At 45.4% G+C, this 17,282-nt stretch overlaps 2 protein-coding genes across 5 annotated transcripts in view; both read right to left on the bottom strand.

The window, feature by feature from the left end:
- LOC308165162 (NLR family CARD domain-containing protein 3-like) overlaps positions 1–17,282 on the bottom strand; it is a 469,264-nt gene that overhangs the window by 204,810 nt on the left and 247,172 nt on the right. The gene's annotated exons all lie outside the window — the stretch shown is intronic.
- On the bottom strand, positions 9,777–13,920 carry LOC308164958 (uncharacterized protein). The gene is made up of 6 exons (XM_080539036.1): positions 12,506–13,920; positions 11,982–12,128; positions 11,634–11,864; positions 11,164–11,307; positions 10,801–11,050; positions 9,777–10,660 (listed from the first exon to the last, which is right to left on the bottom strand). The coding sequence occupies exons 1-6, from the start codon at positions 12,677–12,679 to the stop codon at positions 9,996–9,998; spliced, it is 1,611 nt and encodes a 536-aa protein (XP_080395162.1). The 5' UTR covers positions 12,680–13,920; the 3' UTR covers positions 9,777–9,995.

Below are 17,282 nucleotides of genomic sequence, written 5' to 3' on the forward strand. Positions count from 1 at the left end.
TAGTCGTTAGGGACAGCCCTATCAATGACGCAAACAACTTGAGCCAATTCATTGTCACATGCTCATTAACCTAAACGAGCCACTCTCTCATGCTTGTTAAACTAAAATATGTCAGCAGTGTGTCTGGTGATATGTGTTTATAACCTTAGGACTCCAGTTCCCAGTATGCACCAGAAGTAGGGGTGTAACGGATCACCTAAGTCACGGATCGGATCGTGTCACGGTTTTTGAGTCACGGATCGGATCATTTTTCGGATCAACACAAAACATAAAAATAAAAATAAAAAGCTTTTTCCTCGAATTCTGTAAAAACACCACTTTTACTGTGTAAAACCCAACAACATTCAAGATGTCAAAACTGGTATATATATATATATATCTGGGTTTCCGTTAACCGGCAATTACCGGTCTTTGTCCGGTAACATTTGGTTAAGTCCGACAAATTGAAAAGTCGTCGGACATATTGTCCGGTGAAAATAATTCCCTTTGAATACAATTCGCTAAAGCTGGCTGGGTGCGTTCGTAAACACGCTCTGGAAATCCGATCAGCACTCGCGGAACGCCTCTCGTCCAATCGAACGACTCGGTCGCTCTGTGACATCGAAGCCAGCGTGCGCTCCGGCGCTCTCAGAGCGTGTTTACGAACGCACCCCTAGAAGTTTCCAGCCAGCTAGCTGAAGCTGCTACACACACCAGAGCCATGGCGACCGAACGGCAAGTTAAACAACATACTATAAAAGTGACATTGTTTTACTCATTACTCATACGTTTGTTGTCATTCGGCGGTGCTAATAGTCGCTTTCTTTTTAAATTTATTTAATTTATTTTATTTTAGCAGTTTCCCCGAAAGTTAAGTGTTTGTTTTTATATCACTATTTGCACTTCTGGTTAGATGCTAAACTGCATTTTGTTGTCTGGTACTTGTACTCTGCAATGACAATAAAGTTGAATCTCACCTAATCTAATCTAATCTAATCTAAAATTATCTAAGATAATCCCATCACTATTACTCCCTATTTTCATCAGTGTTTCAATCCTTGAATCTGTGATGGAAATCAAGCAAAGCCACTTCAAGTCTCCCCACCACTGACAGCGCTGGGTGTGCCTTTCCTTACACTCTCGGTTATCCCCTGTGGATTTAAAAAACGGTGTTTTGGTTTCTATAATGTGGTCTATTCTCAGTGTTGACGAGCAGCTCAGGGGGCTTTGAGATGGCTAACAGCTAATTAAAGGAGTAATTCCACTCAAAAGGGTAGAAGTAAGCTGACTGTCTGTCTGTCTGTCTGTCTGTCTGTCTGTCTGTCTGTCTGTCTCTCTGTCAGTGTGCTGGACTACCTATGACTTCCATGGTACCTGGGAACGCGTTGTCGGAGAGAAACGCCCTCTGTACAAAGGACCTACTGACCAAAATCCCTGTTCCCCGTAGCCTACATGCTTGCACTGTTACTGTTCAATAAAATGTTATACATCTAGACATTGTGGTATTTCTTTATATACGTATCCCAGACTGCCTATCAATTGTTTCTCAATAAACAGTTATGTTCTTCCCATTGTCATACTCCCGAGCTAAACGAAATGCCTTCCCAACCAGCGAGACTTATAGAAATGACGTTGTTTTATTGATTTAAAAAAAAAAATAGAAAACTCACATTAATCCCAAACAATTTAACAAACTTCAGTTAACGTAATGTGGAGTCCGTTCATTGATCGATGCTGTCTGTTCAGTTCCCAGTGAGGCGCCCGTTCAGCGCTGGACCCGTTCAGCGCTGGATTTGACGCATGGCATAGCGCGCATGCGTCAAATCATGTTATATTATTATATATTATATAGCTCGCATCTAATCGTATCGGATGAGAAATAGACATTAAATGGCATATATAGGCCGCTACACAACAGTAATCACCGCGACAAACAGCTATATTAGATTTGGAGAAAAAAAAAATATGATTTTGAATTTTTTTTTTTAATTATATTTTAATATGATGACCGGAATATATCACGTTTGTCCGGTAAATCGAATTCTTCCCGGACACGATGTCCGACGGCAAATTTTTCTAACGGAAACCCTGATATATATGTGTGTGTATATATATATACATACATAACATATTCTACACTCAAACATTAGACTACATATTAAACAGAAACACACATTCAATGTGTGAATGTGCAATACTACTATGTGCAATATGACAACCCTCGTGCACATAAGGTTCAGAGATAGGAAATGTTAGGATATTTATAGCATAGCATAGCATAGAGTACAGCACAGTGTTTTATTTTTTATAGTATAGTATAGTGGATAGTGTATATAGCCTTTATTTATGTAAACCAGCTCTTTTCCCTTCTTGTTTTTAGTATTTTTTTCCTAGCACCAGGGGAGCCCCCCCTCACAAATGTCGTTGTATGGTACCTGTACTATATTAATGACAATAAAGACCATTCATTCATTAATTCATTCATTCAACTTAAATGATGCAGTAGGAGAGAGGGGGGAGGCACCTGGTTGCAGCAGTGAATCACTGGGCTCTTTAAAGCAGACAAATAAACATGTTTTCTGCTACTTTTAACTATATAATAAAGTGAAACCTTACTTTAAACATGGTATGAAAAAATTGGCTACATTATCAGAAGTTATCAAGCTGCCTTTTTCGTGCCTCCCGTCAACACTCCCGTCAAATGTGTGGCCATGCTCGTACGACTTTCTCGTTGCACAACGCTTAAACACCGTAACTTTTTTATCAACCACACTTCCAATGACACTGTCCGTCATTGTTATAATTGACAGAGAAGCCAAAGTGTTCCCATACATGGGATTTAAATGACGAGGGAGGCATTTCGAGTTCTTCTCTGTCGCCAACATTAGCAGCACTCGCCATGAAACACTTGGGCTGCGTTCGTAAATTTGCTCTGACAGCGCCGGAGAGCACACTGGGTCCGACGTCATAAAGGGACCAAGTAATTTGATTGGACAAGAGGCGTTCCATGAATGCTGATCAGATTCCAGAGCGAATTTACGAACGCAGCCTTGTTGTTCTGGATTTTTTCCCCCATTATCAACCTATCATTGCGCTTTAGAGTAAAAGAAAGCACGCAGCTGTCGCGTCTATCTTTTCATGGCAACTCTACATTGTGATTTACAAGGGATATTTACTAATATTAAGTAATATTATTACTTGGTTACATTTTGCAATTGATCCGCGGTACACATGCGTGCCGAACCGTGGGGGGCGATCCGTACGGATCGATCCGTTACACCCCTAACCAGAAGCATGTGCAGAAGTTGCAGATACGAAAATGTTATCTGTGTTGGAGTGCCACTTGCTTTGGAGCCAAGGCCTCTGAACAGAGCCACAAGCCATAGTGGTTGAAATCTTTCCCTATGAAATGGGACAACCCTTCAAGACCCTGATACGTCATCAGTAGTGTCATAGAAAAGCATTGACGCTCGGTTTTACACTATTAACGGATCAAAGTCATCAAACAAAAAAGAACAATGCTTCATTATCAGACCATGGCAGAATAGGTGATCTGTAGGCTATCATCCTGTGCTCCTACCCTGCCAGTCTGCACTGAGATAGGAAAACCATGCAAGAACTTCGCAGCTGAACTTAAGGTAAATTTCAGGCATCATCTGCCATCAAAGGGGGGAATGCAACATGAAGTATGTCAAAATGCACCAGTATCATGCACAGATCAGCCTTAAAACATGTAACGTTAGATAGATAACATTAGACACGGAGGGCAGATTTATTTTCATGGCGTTCCGAAATTCGATGTGACAGGAACGCTGGAGAAACAGCCGCTGTTAGTCAGAACATGATATAACCCATCAATAATATTACATAATAACAACTGCTTGGATTAGATTGCGTGTTTTGGTTTAATAAGTGCCATAGCTATAGCGTCATATGCCATCAAAGAGGAGAAATGCGACATGAAATAGAAACGCGTGACTATCATTCACAAATCAGCCTAATGTTTGATAGATAACTTTACATCAAATCCATCACCCGCTGTCAAACGACACATGTAAGATTATTATTATTTCTTTTTTTTAAACAGGATTGTACATCTGAGAAATGTGAATCGCGCTCCGATGACATGGTGTATTTCTATGGGGAGGCTGTGCCTGGCGCTTCTATTGGACAGGGACGCCGGGGCGCTCATACAATCTCTGCGTTTGTTGCAGAGGAACAGGGTGACAAACGCACAGATATGAGTGCTCCATTGTCTTGCTTTTGGTAGTCTAATGGAAGTGCCCAGGTAACAGTTTAGCTATTATTGTCCTCTACTGCTGAGCACAAAACCCTCAGATCTTAAACTTGGCTGAAGCGCGCTGGACTTTGGAACGGTGTATTTCTATGTTAAGCATAGGCGAGTTTGAAAAGCTGACCGCAGAGAAGGAGAAGAAAAAGGCAGAGAAAGGGTACAGACACAACTCGGCCAGCCTAGCAAAAGGTTTGTGGAGATTTTTTAAAAGACTTCTAAAACATTTAGGCCTAGGCCTCGCTTTATCGGATGCTCTAAATGTCAATTGTCTCATCCACACAAATTTTCTTTTTTTTATTATCCTATTAGTATTAGGCTATTATTTGATAGGTATCGGCAGTATATCGGCCGATATTTCTCATAGATTATCTGTGATCGGTATCGGTGGCAAAAAACAGTATCGGGGCAGAAGTGACAACATCTCTGGGGTCTGTAGAATATAATGACTGAACACAGAGTTCAAGAGAGACTTATCAATGCCACAATAGAAGAGACCAAAGAGGCACTGTCAAACTAAGTATTGACTGTTACAGTAGTACACTATTAACACCATAGAGCACTGACTAGGAGTTGTCCAATGAATACCATTTTAACTAGGGTTGGGTACCGAAAACCGGTCCCGGTATGGTACCGGTTACTTTACCTCCGGTTCCTCGTTTCGGTTCCTCTGTCGCCCCCTGGTGTCCGAAACGGACGTTACATGCAACCGCACGTGACATCGCCTGTTAGTTCCAGTGCATGTAATCCGAGACTGAGTCGCTCTCAACAAGTGCGAGGCGACGCGCATGCAAAACAGTTTTGTGATTGGTCTGAATTTAGCGGGAAATGTTGATTTCAGGAAATCCCTCTCCTTTGCGTCTCTCCATCACTTTAACAACGACATTGGCAGGGGAAAAGAATTGGAGTCGGATTTTTATTGACAACGGATTTACATGCTGGAAAAACATGCAGCTAAAATTCAGGGAACATTTGGACAATAAGAGACACAAGGAAGCTGTGGTCGCGCGGTCTAACTACAGGGCAATATGCGTGGGGCAAAAATAATCTAAAATCATCACGAACATCATCATGTCGCTGTCATCAAAGGTAAAAGTTGGTTTTCTTTAACTCAGCTGATGCATTACCTTGCTGTTGATTGTTTACCGAATGCTCCATCTGACTGTCACACTGTGATTTTACTTGTGTAAACAGTTAATGAGTAACGTTTTGTGCGTGTACTCTCATGTAGGCCTACTTCATATTGATGAACTGATAATCTTTCAGTGTGTGTGTGTGTGTGTGTATGTGACTGTCAGTCACAAGTTTATATTCTACAGAACCCCAGACGAAGCTCAACCAAGCACAGATCCATCAACGGACATGAGTCCAGAGCCTATCCAGCCACAGACAGCAGTAGAGAGGAAGATGAATGGACGGAAGCCTCAAATCTTGTGGCCTAAAGCCTGCCAGAAAAAGGAGTGGGAAAACACTGACACAGACCTTGTCCATCTTCTAGAAGGTCTGAAAGGGGGCGTGGAAAGAAAGCTGGACAAGATTGGAGAGATCATTTACAGCTATGGAGCAGAGAGATTTGGGGTGAAAAGTAAGAACCATGGGACACAGAAGGAACCATCAGCCCATCTCAAGTCCAGGAGACAACAAGAGATTGAAAGACTTGTGAAAGAAAGAAGGTGCCTGAGAAAACAGTGGAAGAAGGCCACAGAAGTGGAAAGGAAAGGACTTGAGGCACTACAGGCCGACATCAAGCAGCGTCTTGCAACACTGCGAAGAGCAGAATGCTTGAGAAAGCAACACAAGAAGAAAGAGCGAACGAGGACTGCCTTCTACAGAGATCCCTACAAGTTCGTCAAAGACCTCTTTGTCAAGGAGAAAACGGGTACCCTCAAAGTACCCATAAGGGAACTAGAGGAGCACCTGATGAAGACCTACTCCGACAACCAGAGGCATGTGCCAGCCAGCATTCCGGATGACATGCCACCAATCCAACCACCTGAGCACCAGATGGAAACAAGGCCCCCTACATGGAGCGAAGTTGAGAGCACAGTAAAACGGGCAAGAACGCCCCGCGGTGGTGTAGCGGTCTACGCACTGGCCGCTAGTGCATGCTACCCACCGGGGCCGGGGTTCGTATCCCGGCTCGCCAGATCCAGATATGGCCGAGGCACACGGGAAGCGGCATATTGGCCGGCCGCTTCCGAGGGGGGGTATAGGAGTATTTCTGGACTAGGATCCGTCGCGCAACACCGCCCCCTGGGTGCCGGAATAACGGTACTGGGCTCGAGGAGCCAGTCAGCCTAGTCTGCCTGGCGCCCTCCTCTGGGACTGCCGGCCACGGGGTCGTGCGGCGGATCCAATGCAATAGGCAGGGGATAATTGGATGCTAAGTTGGGTTAAATTGGCTACCAAATTGGGTGAAAAAGGGATAAAATCTGAAAAACAAATAAAAAATAAAAAAAACGGGCAAGAACAGCCTCAGCCCCTGGGCCCAACGGCGTTCCATACAGGCTATATAAGAACAGTCCAGGCGTCTTGAAATACCTCTGGAAGCTAATGAAAGTGGCATGGGAAAAGGGAATCATACCAAAGGCATGGCGAAGGGCAGGAGGGATCCTGATTCCCAAAGAGAAGAATTCCTCAACCATCGACCAGTTCCGCCAGATCAGTCTACTGAATGTGGAAGGAAAGATTTTCTTCAGTGTTGTGGCCCAGAGGCTCTCAGTATTCTTGCAGAAGAACAACTTTGTCGACACCTCAGTGCAGAAGGCAGGGATAAGTGGATTCTCAGGATGCCTGGAACACACAAATGTTATCTGGCACCAGGTACAAACGGCCAAGAAGGAGAAAAAAGACCTGCATGTGGTTTTCTTAGATCTTGCCAATGCCTTCGGGTCAGTGCCTCATGAGATTTTGTGGACAGCGTTCAACTTCTTCCAAGTCCCAGAGGGCATCACAAGGCTGGTCAAAGCCTACTTCCAGGACCTCCAGTTTTGTGTTACAGTACAACTGCATGGCAGCACCTCGAGATAGGCATAATGGCGGGCTGCACCATCTCGCCACTGGCGTTTACCATGGCAATGGAGCTCATTATTCGAGCATCCCGATGGGTCGTTGGAGGGGAACGGTTGAAGAGCGGGCTGCGTCTTCCTCCAATCAGGGCGTACATGGATGACATGACGACAATAACAACAACAAACGCATGCACCAAACGCCTGCTGGATAAACTCCAGGGAAACATCAAATGGGCACGAATGGAGATTAAACCCAGCAAGTCCCGCAGTATCTCCATTGTCAAAGGCAAGCTCACCAATGAGAGGTTCCACGTCAACAACGAGCCAATACCAACAGTTCTGGAGAAGCCTATCAAAAGCCTTGGCCGCTGGTATAGCGCAGAACTCAAAGACTCGAAGCAGTTGGAACAACTCAGGCAGGATACAATCAGTGGCCTCAAGCAGATCAACAACACTGCTCTCCCTGGGAAGCTGAAGCTGTGGTGCTTTCAGTTTGGGCTGCTGCCCCGTCTCATGTGGCCAATTTCCATCTACGAGGTCACACTATCCCATGCCAACCGGCTGGAGAGACTGGTGAATGCACAAGTGAGGAAGTGGCTTGGACTGCCGAGAGGCCTTAGCAGCATAGGCCTGTATGGCAACGGAGCCCTCTCCCTACCAATCTCAAGCCTGGTGGAGGAGTACAAATGTGCCAAATCAATGACTCTCACAGAATCCCGGGATCCATTCGTCAGAGGTGCTGCTCCGATCCTAGCAACGGGGAGGAAATGGAAGCCATCTGCAGCAGTTGCGGTGGCAAAGACCGCCCTCAGACACCGGGATATAGTGGGGCATGTCCAACATGGCAGAGGGGGCCTTGGTTTGGAAACAACAACACCCACATGGCAAAAGGCTACTCCAACCGAACGGCGGAAGATGGTGGTTGAGGAGGTGCGCCACCAGGAGGAAGCAGCCAGGTGCGCCAAGGCAGTCTCCCAAGCCCAGCAAGGCCGCTGGATGAAGTGGGAGAGCGTGGAGAGGAGGAAAATCACATGGAACGAGCTGTGGAGCATGGAGTCTAATAGGCTAAGTTTCATCATCAGAGCCACATATGATGTCCTGCCCTCTCCTACCAACCTACATCTCTGGTATGGAGAGGACCCAGCCTGTCTCCAGTGTGCAGCCCCAGCAAGCCTCAAACACATCTTGGTGGGTTGCAAGACCAGTCTAACTCAAGGAAGATACACCTGGCGCCACAACCAAGTGCTAAAGTGCTTGGCTGCCGAACTTGAGCACAAGAGGGTAACCACCAACGCCATGCCTCTAAATGCCCAGACTACCTTTCCACGGAAAACAATCTTCATCCGGGAAGGGGAGAAACAGCGGACCAAGCCATCACCTCCAGACTCAGGCCCACTGAACGCAGCCCGGGATTGGGAAATGCGGGTAGACCTCAGCCAGAGGCTCACCTTCCCACCCGAAATTGCAGCGACCAACCTGCGCCCAGACCTAGTCCTCTGGTCCAAGTCCTGCCGGCGTGTCTTCATCGTAGAACTGACGGTCCCATGGGAGGAGGCCATCGATGAGGCATTCGAACGGAAGAGGCTGCGGTATGCCAACTTAGCAGTCGAAGCAGAGGGGCGGGGCTGGAACGTGAAGGTGTGGCCAGTGGAGGTGGGCTGCAGAGGCTTTGTAGCCAGCTCCACCACAAGGCTCCTGAGGGCAGTAGGGATCAGAGGACAGGCCCAACGGAAGGCAATTAAAGAACTGTCCACTGCAGCAGAACGGAGCAGTCACTGGCTGTGGCTGAAACGTAGGGACCCAACATGGGCTCCCAAATGACCACGTGGTGCCACCGTGCGACACACACCCAGGCCTGATCAGCCTGTGGTGGGCCAACCTCGGCAGAGGGTGTCTTGTGATAAATGGCCGAAACACCCAATGAGGTCGGGGACCACAACTGAAGATGTGTCGTACTGGTGGCACCACGTGATCATTGCCAAATTCCACTCCACCCAAGAGGACATCTCCAACTCCACTCAGTCAATTGTTGTGCTAATTATTTAGGGATTTTAACATCTAGTCCTATTAAGAATCCTTCTACGGATGTTGTTCAGTGCTGTATGCGCGTTCCCGGTTCTGTGTGTACTCTTGTATATTTCATATTCAATGAGCAGATTATCTTTCACTGTGTGTGTGTGTGTGTGTGTCTTGGGCGTATCTGTCAGTCACATGTATATTATACGGTAACCTATGTTCAGTGCTGTAGTTCCCCATGTTCTGCTGCAGCTGTAATATCAGGATATGTTCGTATTTTATCACCTTATATAAAACATCGCTGCTCGGCATTAATGGCGTGCACTCGGAAAATCGCGTCAGTGACCACCCCGCAACTGATGTGAAAAATCCTGGAGGAAACATTTTTATTTATTTTTATCAAAAGTACCGATTTACAGGGTTTCTGCAGGTTTCAGCAAGTTCAATTTAAGACTTTTTAAGACCTTTTTAATGCCACTTTAAATGGAATTTAAGACCGAAAAAATATATATATGCGATGGTTAGGGGATTCCACTGTACTACAATACAAGCATAGCATGTCAATCAATGAGACTCATTCAAGTTTACTTGTTTTGTTTATTGAACATAAAAGCTCTGGTTCAATAACTTAATTAAATTAAAAGTGCAATTAGTTGGTCGGAAACATCTAACAAAAAAACCCCATCTACTTAACACACTCACGGCATGAGCCTCAATTCTGTGGCCTTACTCTCCAGTTCTGCCTCTATTTTTTTCAAATCACACATTTTTTCTTTGTATCTCTTCCTGAGGACGTTAGACTTTGTGATGAGCTGAGCCATCAAGGTGCCGGACTTCCCCTCAGCTTGCTCAGCAAACTTGTCTGCATCCTTCTCCAGAGAATCAGATACCACTAGAAGAGTTTGCTTCTTCCTTTTCAGCTCGATGATGTGCTCTTCTGCTGCTTTTCTTTTCTGCCCTTGTGCAGCGCTTTGCCTCTTCCTCTTCTCCAGGTCTAGGTGTTCTCTGTACTTTGACCTTGCTGATCCCACCGAAGTTAGCAGCTCCTTGGTGAGAGGGACATTGGCAACCCCCCCACAAACTGCAACATAGTCACAGACCAGTCTCTGGGCAATGACAGTGTCCTCCTGAATGTTAACGGTCTCCACCTCCTTGTTAATGGAGAAGCCTCTCTCGACTGTCGCCTGCCCATGGGATAGGAGAAGAAGCTTCTGACAGAAACCCCAGAGCTCAGGGTAGGGTTGGCTGAGGTAGCCATGCAGGAACACGTCAAGCCTGGTTTCCATGGGCCGGAAGGACAGGAAGTGCTCGTTTTTAGCCTCAACAGACAGGAAGTTCCCAAACTGTTGGATAATCACATCACCTATAACAAAACAGATGAAAGGAAATATGTGAAATATTATTTACATGATTAATCCTGATTAGCAGACAGGCTTATGTCCAATTGTCCATTGGCTAATAATCAGGGACAACATTTCCAGCTTTTCTATTAACTATTCATACCAGCAGAGACACCTCCAGACAACTGCTTGTCTTGCAGTAACTTCTGCACTAGACTTTTCATTCTTCCCTGGCATCCGTCTGGGTTGGCGTACATGACTGTGGGGTCCAGACATGCCATCTGTCTCACGATGGGGTACTTCAGGGGGCTCCTGTCCTGGACTTTCTTTAGGATATTTGACATACCCGTCATGCAGTCCTTCCTAAACTCTAGGGCAGTGAGCTCCCCTACGGTCCCCTTTCTCTGGAGGTCCTGACAGATGGGTAATGTGTTTTAAATACAACTGAATGGCCTAACACAGTATTCTCTCCTGCCTGTATATGGACCATCATTTGATATAAAGTTAAGTAATACATCTAAATTACCTTGAGGGCTGCCTCAGCACCCAGGCCTATGTCGGCTTCCTTCGGGTTGACCCAGCTCTTCTGATCAGCGACATCCAGCCTGACCAGCTGCAGTGGAGTGATGTCATTGAGATGCTCCCTCTTGACGAAACGCCTCAGCACACTCTGAAAGGGTAACAAGAAAATGCATGATGATTGTAAAGCAAGTACCTTTGATAACCACATTAACCATGAAATGCATTTCTATATAGTTATTTAAAATAATATCATATCACATATGCAATATATCAATAACAGTATGATAAGTAACCTTTACTTAGCCAAAACATAATCTTTCAGTAATTTTATGTATTGACTAAGGACGAGTTTAATTAATCAAGCCACCCAGTAGCATCTGCCATTTCTCCCTGCTCACACACACATTCAGCATGCCCACACACACTCAACTTGTTTTGCTTTTGTTGTTGATTGTTCATTATTAATTTGATTACCTTGGACAAGTCAGCCAAATCTTTGCCAAGGAATGGCATGACTGGTGTGTCAGTCTGGTACTTTGTGAGAAAGGGAGTGAAGGTCCTTGAGATGGCCATGAAGAACTGTAGCTTGGGCAAGATGAGCGGATCTCGCTGGGCTGCTTCGATGGTGTCAAATGACGCTGTCCCAGGGTTTGGCAACTTTTTTGTCTTCACTGCATCCACATACTTCACCAGTGATGGCCATACCTTTAATTCCACCATGTGTATGTATTATTTTATCATGCATGTCTATTTTATCATACATTGTGCAGCACCTTGTAACTTTGTTTAGAAAGGTGCTATATAAATCAAGATTTTAATTACCTCTATAGCCCTCTCCACAACTGGCAGGTTCTCAATCCACCGATGGCCACAGAATGGTAATGGGAAGACTGAGGATTTGGTGAGGGCAATGAAGTCATCCCTCCTCGCTGGTGTATTGTGGAAAACAAAGTGCATTGCTCTCAACACCTTGGTGGGAGAGAGGAGAATGCTGAATTAGCCATCATCTCTCATGGGGAATGACACAAAGTGTGTAAGGGAGCAATACTGCAGGTCCTTCCTCACTGCCCTATCAGACTGCTCAACCAGCAGCGCTCCCCAGTAGACCACACACACACAGACACATACCAGAACTAAACTGACAGAATGACTGAACTGTACACATAATGTGTGCAGACACTTTTGATTGCATAAACCCTTAGAAAAATAACTTAGGAGTTAATAGTATGAAACATCTGTAAATTCATGCTCTCTTTAAATCCTGTCAAGTGTCCACTTGCTGTAATATTCCAATTTGCCTTGTGGGACAAATGAAAGATTACTTCTCATAGTTATAATCATCTTACCTTCTCCAGTTGCCACATGGAGAATCCACACTTGAATGCGTTGTGTAGGGTATGGAGCCCACAGCTACCCACAACAACCAGCTGGGCACCACCATACTGCTCAGCATGCTCTTGCTGTAGAAGCTCCAGAAACTTCCAGTTAACATTGGGTCCATCCATGGAGATGGACACCATGTTCCTCAGGTTCAGTCTCTCCACACACTCCTGAGAATGACATGAATATGATGAGAATAATAACAATAATAATAAATGATGATGATAATGATGATTATAATAACAATAATAATAGCATGATTGCCAATGGTTCAATGTACTTTAACATTCTGTCTGCACACATCCTCAGTTAACAAACTATAACTCATCCATCTACTCCCTCTCCCTACGCCCTTAGATACTCTCTCTCCCCACCATCCCCCCGCCCGCTCCCGCGTCCCCTCTCCCTCTCTGTGGCTCTCTATAACGTGGAAATGACTAGACTACACCGCATCATTCCCTATGGTACGCCTACTATTATACTGAATCTACATGACATTGCCAGTATCTGCCAAAATTAATGTAAAGCTAATACTTTGTCATTGACAAAATGCACTTACCTTGAAGTGTTGCAGTAAATCTTGAGCTTTAGCGTGTCCCATGAACTGCGAGCCCAGGTAACGCGACTCCACTTGATCGCCGACCCAATACCGCACGTGCACGTCGAGTTGCTTGTTTTTTGTGGCATGATTCAAACTCTCGTCAAACATTAGAACAAAAACTGACTCGTTCACATTCGCGATCAGCTCGTTTCTGACGTAAGGAGCTAATCCGAAACGTATTATGTATGACGCCTTGTCCTTTCCACAAGCAAATGTAGTGGCGATTTGGGAGTCGGGAAACATAATCCGAAAGATATCTCCAATCCCCTCGTTGGAGGAGTAGGACTGGTGCTTTACCACTGTATTGAGAACCCACACAATCTCCGATTTCAGTGTAGGTGTTCCACCAAACGTTGCTCTGAGATCGCTAGCAGTGCTGCTAGCAGCGGCAGCCGTTGTCTGGGGCGCTGAGCCCGGGGCAGACACGCAGAACTGGGAGATTCCTGGCGTCTGCTGTTGGCCCTTAGCAGCCGTTTTATGCCTCTCGCTTTTTAGGTGGCTCTCAACCGCCTTAATGCCCATGGTGCCGAGTTTGAATGTTTTCCTACACACAGTGCATCTTGCTTCTTCTGGGTAGCCGGTGGACTTAAGCCAATCGCAAAATCTTCTGTCGTCAAGCCACCTCTCGTTGAACTTGCACTTCCCCATCTCGCAGACTGGCTAATGCTAGGTAGCAAGCACTGCAGCTGACTATAACCAAAGGAACGCAAGGGGGAGGAGTCTGCGCGCTACTCAATGAAATTAAACGTTTGCTCAATAGAAAAATGCCGCGAGAAAAAGTAAAATTAAATAGTCCTGCCCCGACAATTTTAAGACGTTTGGGTAAAGTATTTAAGACCAGTTTAAGACATTTGTAATGAATTTAAGATATTTTAAGGCATTAATTTTATATACATGAATTTAAGACTTTTTAAGACTTTTTAAGGATCCGCGGAAACCCTGGATTTAAGTACCGTTTCGGTACCGGTACCGTTTTTAAAGTATCGATTTGGCACCGGTATCGAATAAAACCAAACGGTACTCAACCCTAATTTTAACATTAGCAAATTCATCACATGAACTTACCACCCAAATGTGTGTCCTCTATTTCCTCTCCTATCACATCTTTCTGCACCACTTTTCCTCCTTCCTCCTCTTCTTTCACCATCACTTCTCCCTCCTCCTCTTCCACTACCACATTCTGTTCCAGTGTTTGACTGCAGTCCTCCAGCTTCACTGCCACCATCTCTGGACCCCGCTGTGTGCTTGTCTGGGCTGGAGAACCACAGTCCGAACCCAGGGAGTCTGTGGACTTGTGTTCAGACATGGTAGCTGGGCTGTGAGGTGGATCTGTGTAGTAAACAAAGGAAGAGGCACATAGTGGAGAGTTAATTTCACAAACATACAAATGACCAGAAACCTAACAGAAGATATGCACTACTATGAGATGATGTAGTAAAGCGTCTTCCACATTGACTGAACAGAAGAACAGAAAAGGTGGTCTGGTTTTCTAAGAAGAATGAAAAATAAAAGTATGGGGTTAGCTTACCAAACGGGTACATACACCTTACGATCAGTGCCTGGGCCAGCTCCATCTGACCCTAACCCTATCACTGCCTGGGTCAGTCTGACCCTAACCCTATCACTGCCTGGGTCAGTCTGACCATAACTCTATCACTGCCTGTGTCAGCTCCATCTGACCCTAACCCTATCACTGCCTGGGTCAGCTCCATCTGACCCTAACCCTATTACTGCCTGGGTCAGTCTGACCCTAACCCTATAACTGCCTGGGCCAGCTCCATCTGACCCTGACCCCATCACTGTCTGGGTCATTCTGACCCTAACACTATCACTGCCTGGGTCAGTCTGACCCTAACCCTATTACTGCCTGGGTCAGTCTGACCCTAACGCTATCACTGCCTGGTTCAGTCTGATCCTAACCCTATAACTGCCTGGGCCAGCTCCATCTAACCCTGACCCCATCACTGTCTGGGTCATTCTGACCCTAACACTATCACTGCCTGGCCAGCTCCATCTGAGCTCCCTTGAGTGGCGTGACCTGGCGGTGGTCTATATGATAGTTTGTTCAGGTTTGTGGTTTTTGGTTGGTTGGTCCGGTAACAGAACCAAAATGTGCGCACTCGTTCACACACATTTATCAACAGTGATTCACACCAATATTTCTCAATAAAAACCAGACCATATGAAATGTAAAGGAAAGGAGGGAAATGGAGAGAACTATCTAAATATCACTTTCCACTCATCCTAACATTAGACAACTTCATAACATTAACTTACCATCCATCTCCTCCACATCCTCTACTCTTTCCTCCTCTTTCACCATCATGTCTTTCTCCACCACTTCTTCTCCTCCTTCCTCTTCTGTCACCATCACTTCCTCCTCCCCCTCTTTCACTACCACATTGAGTTCCAGTGTTTGACTGCAGTCCTCCAGCTTTACTGCCACCATCTCTGGACCCCGCTCTGTGCTTGTCTGGGCTGGAGAACCACAGCCAGAACCCAGGGACTCTGTAGACTTGTGTTCAGACATGGTAGCTGGGCTGTAAGGTGGATCTGTGTAGAGTAAACAAAGGAAGAGGCACATATAGTGGAGAGTTAATTTCACAAACATACGGATTACCAAAAACCTAACAGAGGTTAGGCACTACTATGAATTGTTGTGCTAAAGCGTCTTCCACACCACATTGACGGGGCTGCGGCCTGATTCTCTACCCCTCTCTATGAATGGTGCACTCTACACTGGATGGATTTAAAAGGAAATAGACTGGTCTAAGCAATATGGTGAACTCTCGTGCTAACACCAATCAAATGTTTTTGAATGCGCCCAGGATTCGTAACCAAGGCTAAATCCTGTTTCCCTTTTTCACCCCTACCCCTTGTTCTGGAGAGCCACTCTCTTTTCGGCTTGCCCCTCAGAACAGTTGCAAGGGATAGTGGTTGAAAGCTTCCCCTATGAAATGGGATAACCCTTCAAGTCCCTGATACGTCATCAGTAGTATCATAGAAAAGCATGAACGCTCGCGATTCTACATCAGCATACTAGCGATTTTTTGTTATGCTTGTGATAAAGAAGAGGTCTATAATACATTGAAAGGACATTAAACTAAGATAATATGATGATTCTCATCACTTTTACAAATGTATTAAAGAAGAACATAATGACCTTTGTGGTTGCTTATGTTATGAGTTCGCCACTATCTTACCGATGATTCGCAAGGCATTCTGGGAGGTTTGTCATAACACTAGATTTGGAGTGTGCCTCTGAAACAACTCTATTTGGAGTGTGCCTCTGAAACAACTCAGTTTGGAGGGCCATGTAGCCCTAACACTTCACCCTACCCCTCTATCCCGACAAGAATCGGGACACTCTACCCCTACTTGTGAATGTGCAAAATGGAGGGGTAGGGCAAAACTGTAGGGGCAAGGGGTGTGTTGGGATTGGGCCTTACCATCTACGATCTAGCTACAGCTACATTAAAGTCAGCGTGTCTAGCTACAGCTACATTACAAGGTTGCTCACTTTATATAATAATACAAGGTTTCTCACATGATATAATAATAGCTATTGAAACGCCTCCTTACAGTTGTAAAGTAAAACGTAGTTCGCTAGCTGCTTAGCACTCTCCATAGCTTGACATTGAGAGCTAGCTAGCTAGCATATCCATGGTGTTTCCATGTTCAAAACGCATTTTGGCGCTCAGCCCGGCTAGCATCCCATATGCCTCAGTCATCAAGATAACTTGGTCTTCACATTAAAACGGAGTAGCAGCTAGTTGCAACCTTGAGTGTAGTACTGTAATAAAAACGAACCTGTTCTATGAAGCTTCATCTCCGGTTGAAAACGGATGCTTAGCAACGTCCGTAGACGGTGGTTCTCCTCCTTGCAACGGGAGACTTCTCCTTGGTACTCTGACATCGTTCTTTCCATCGCCCCGAATATCTCAAAAGCTGCCGCTGTTAATCGCTCGGAGATAAACACTTTCAACTGCTGTATCTCTGCCATTCTGATATCATAACAGTCTAAAAGCGATCTGGTGGTGAACACATGTGAACTTTCTGTTTCCGCGTCTTCTTCTTCGTTTTTTGGGGGGGATTGGCGGTTGGCAACTAACTTAAGGCGCATTACCGCCACCTACCGGACT

The sequence above is a fragment of the Nansenia antarctica genome (assembly GCF_963989245.1).
Source record: "Nansenia antarctica genome assembly, chromosome: 9".
Classification (NCBI taxonomy): domain Eukaryota; kingdom Metazoa; phylum Chordata; class Actinopteri; order Argentiniformes; family Microstomatidae; genus Nansenia; species Nansenia antarctica.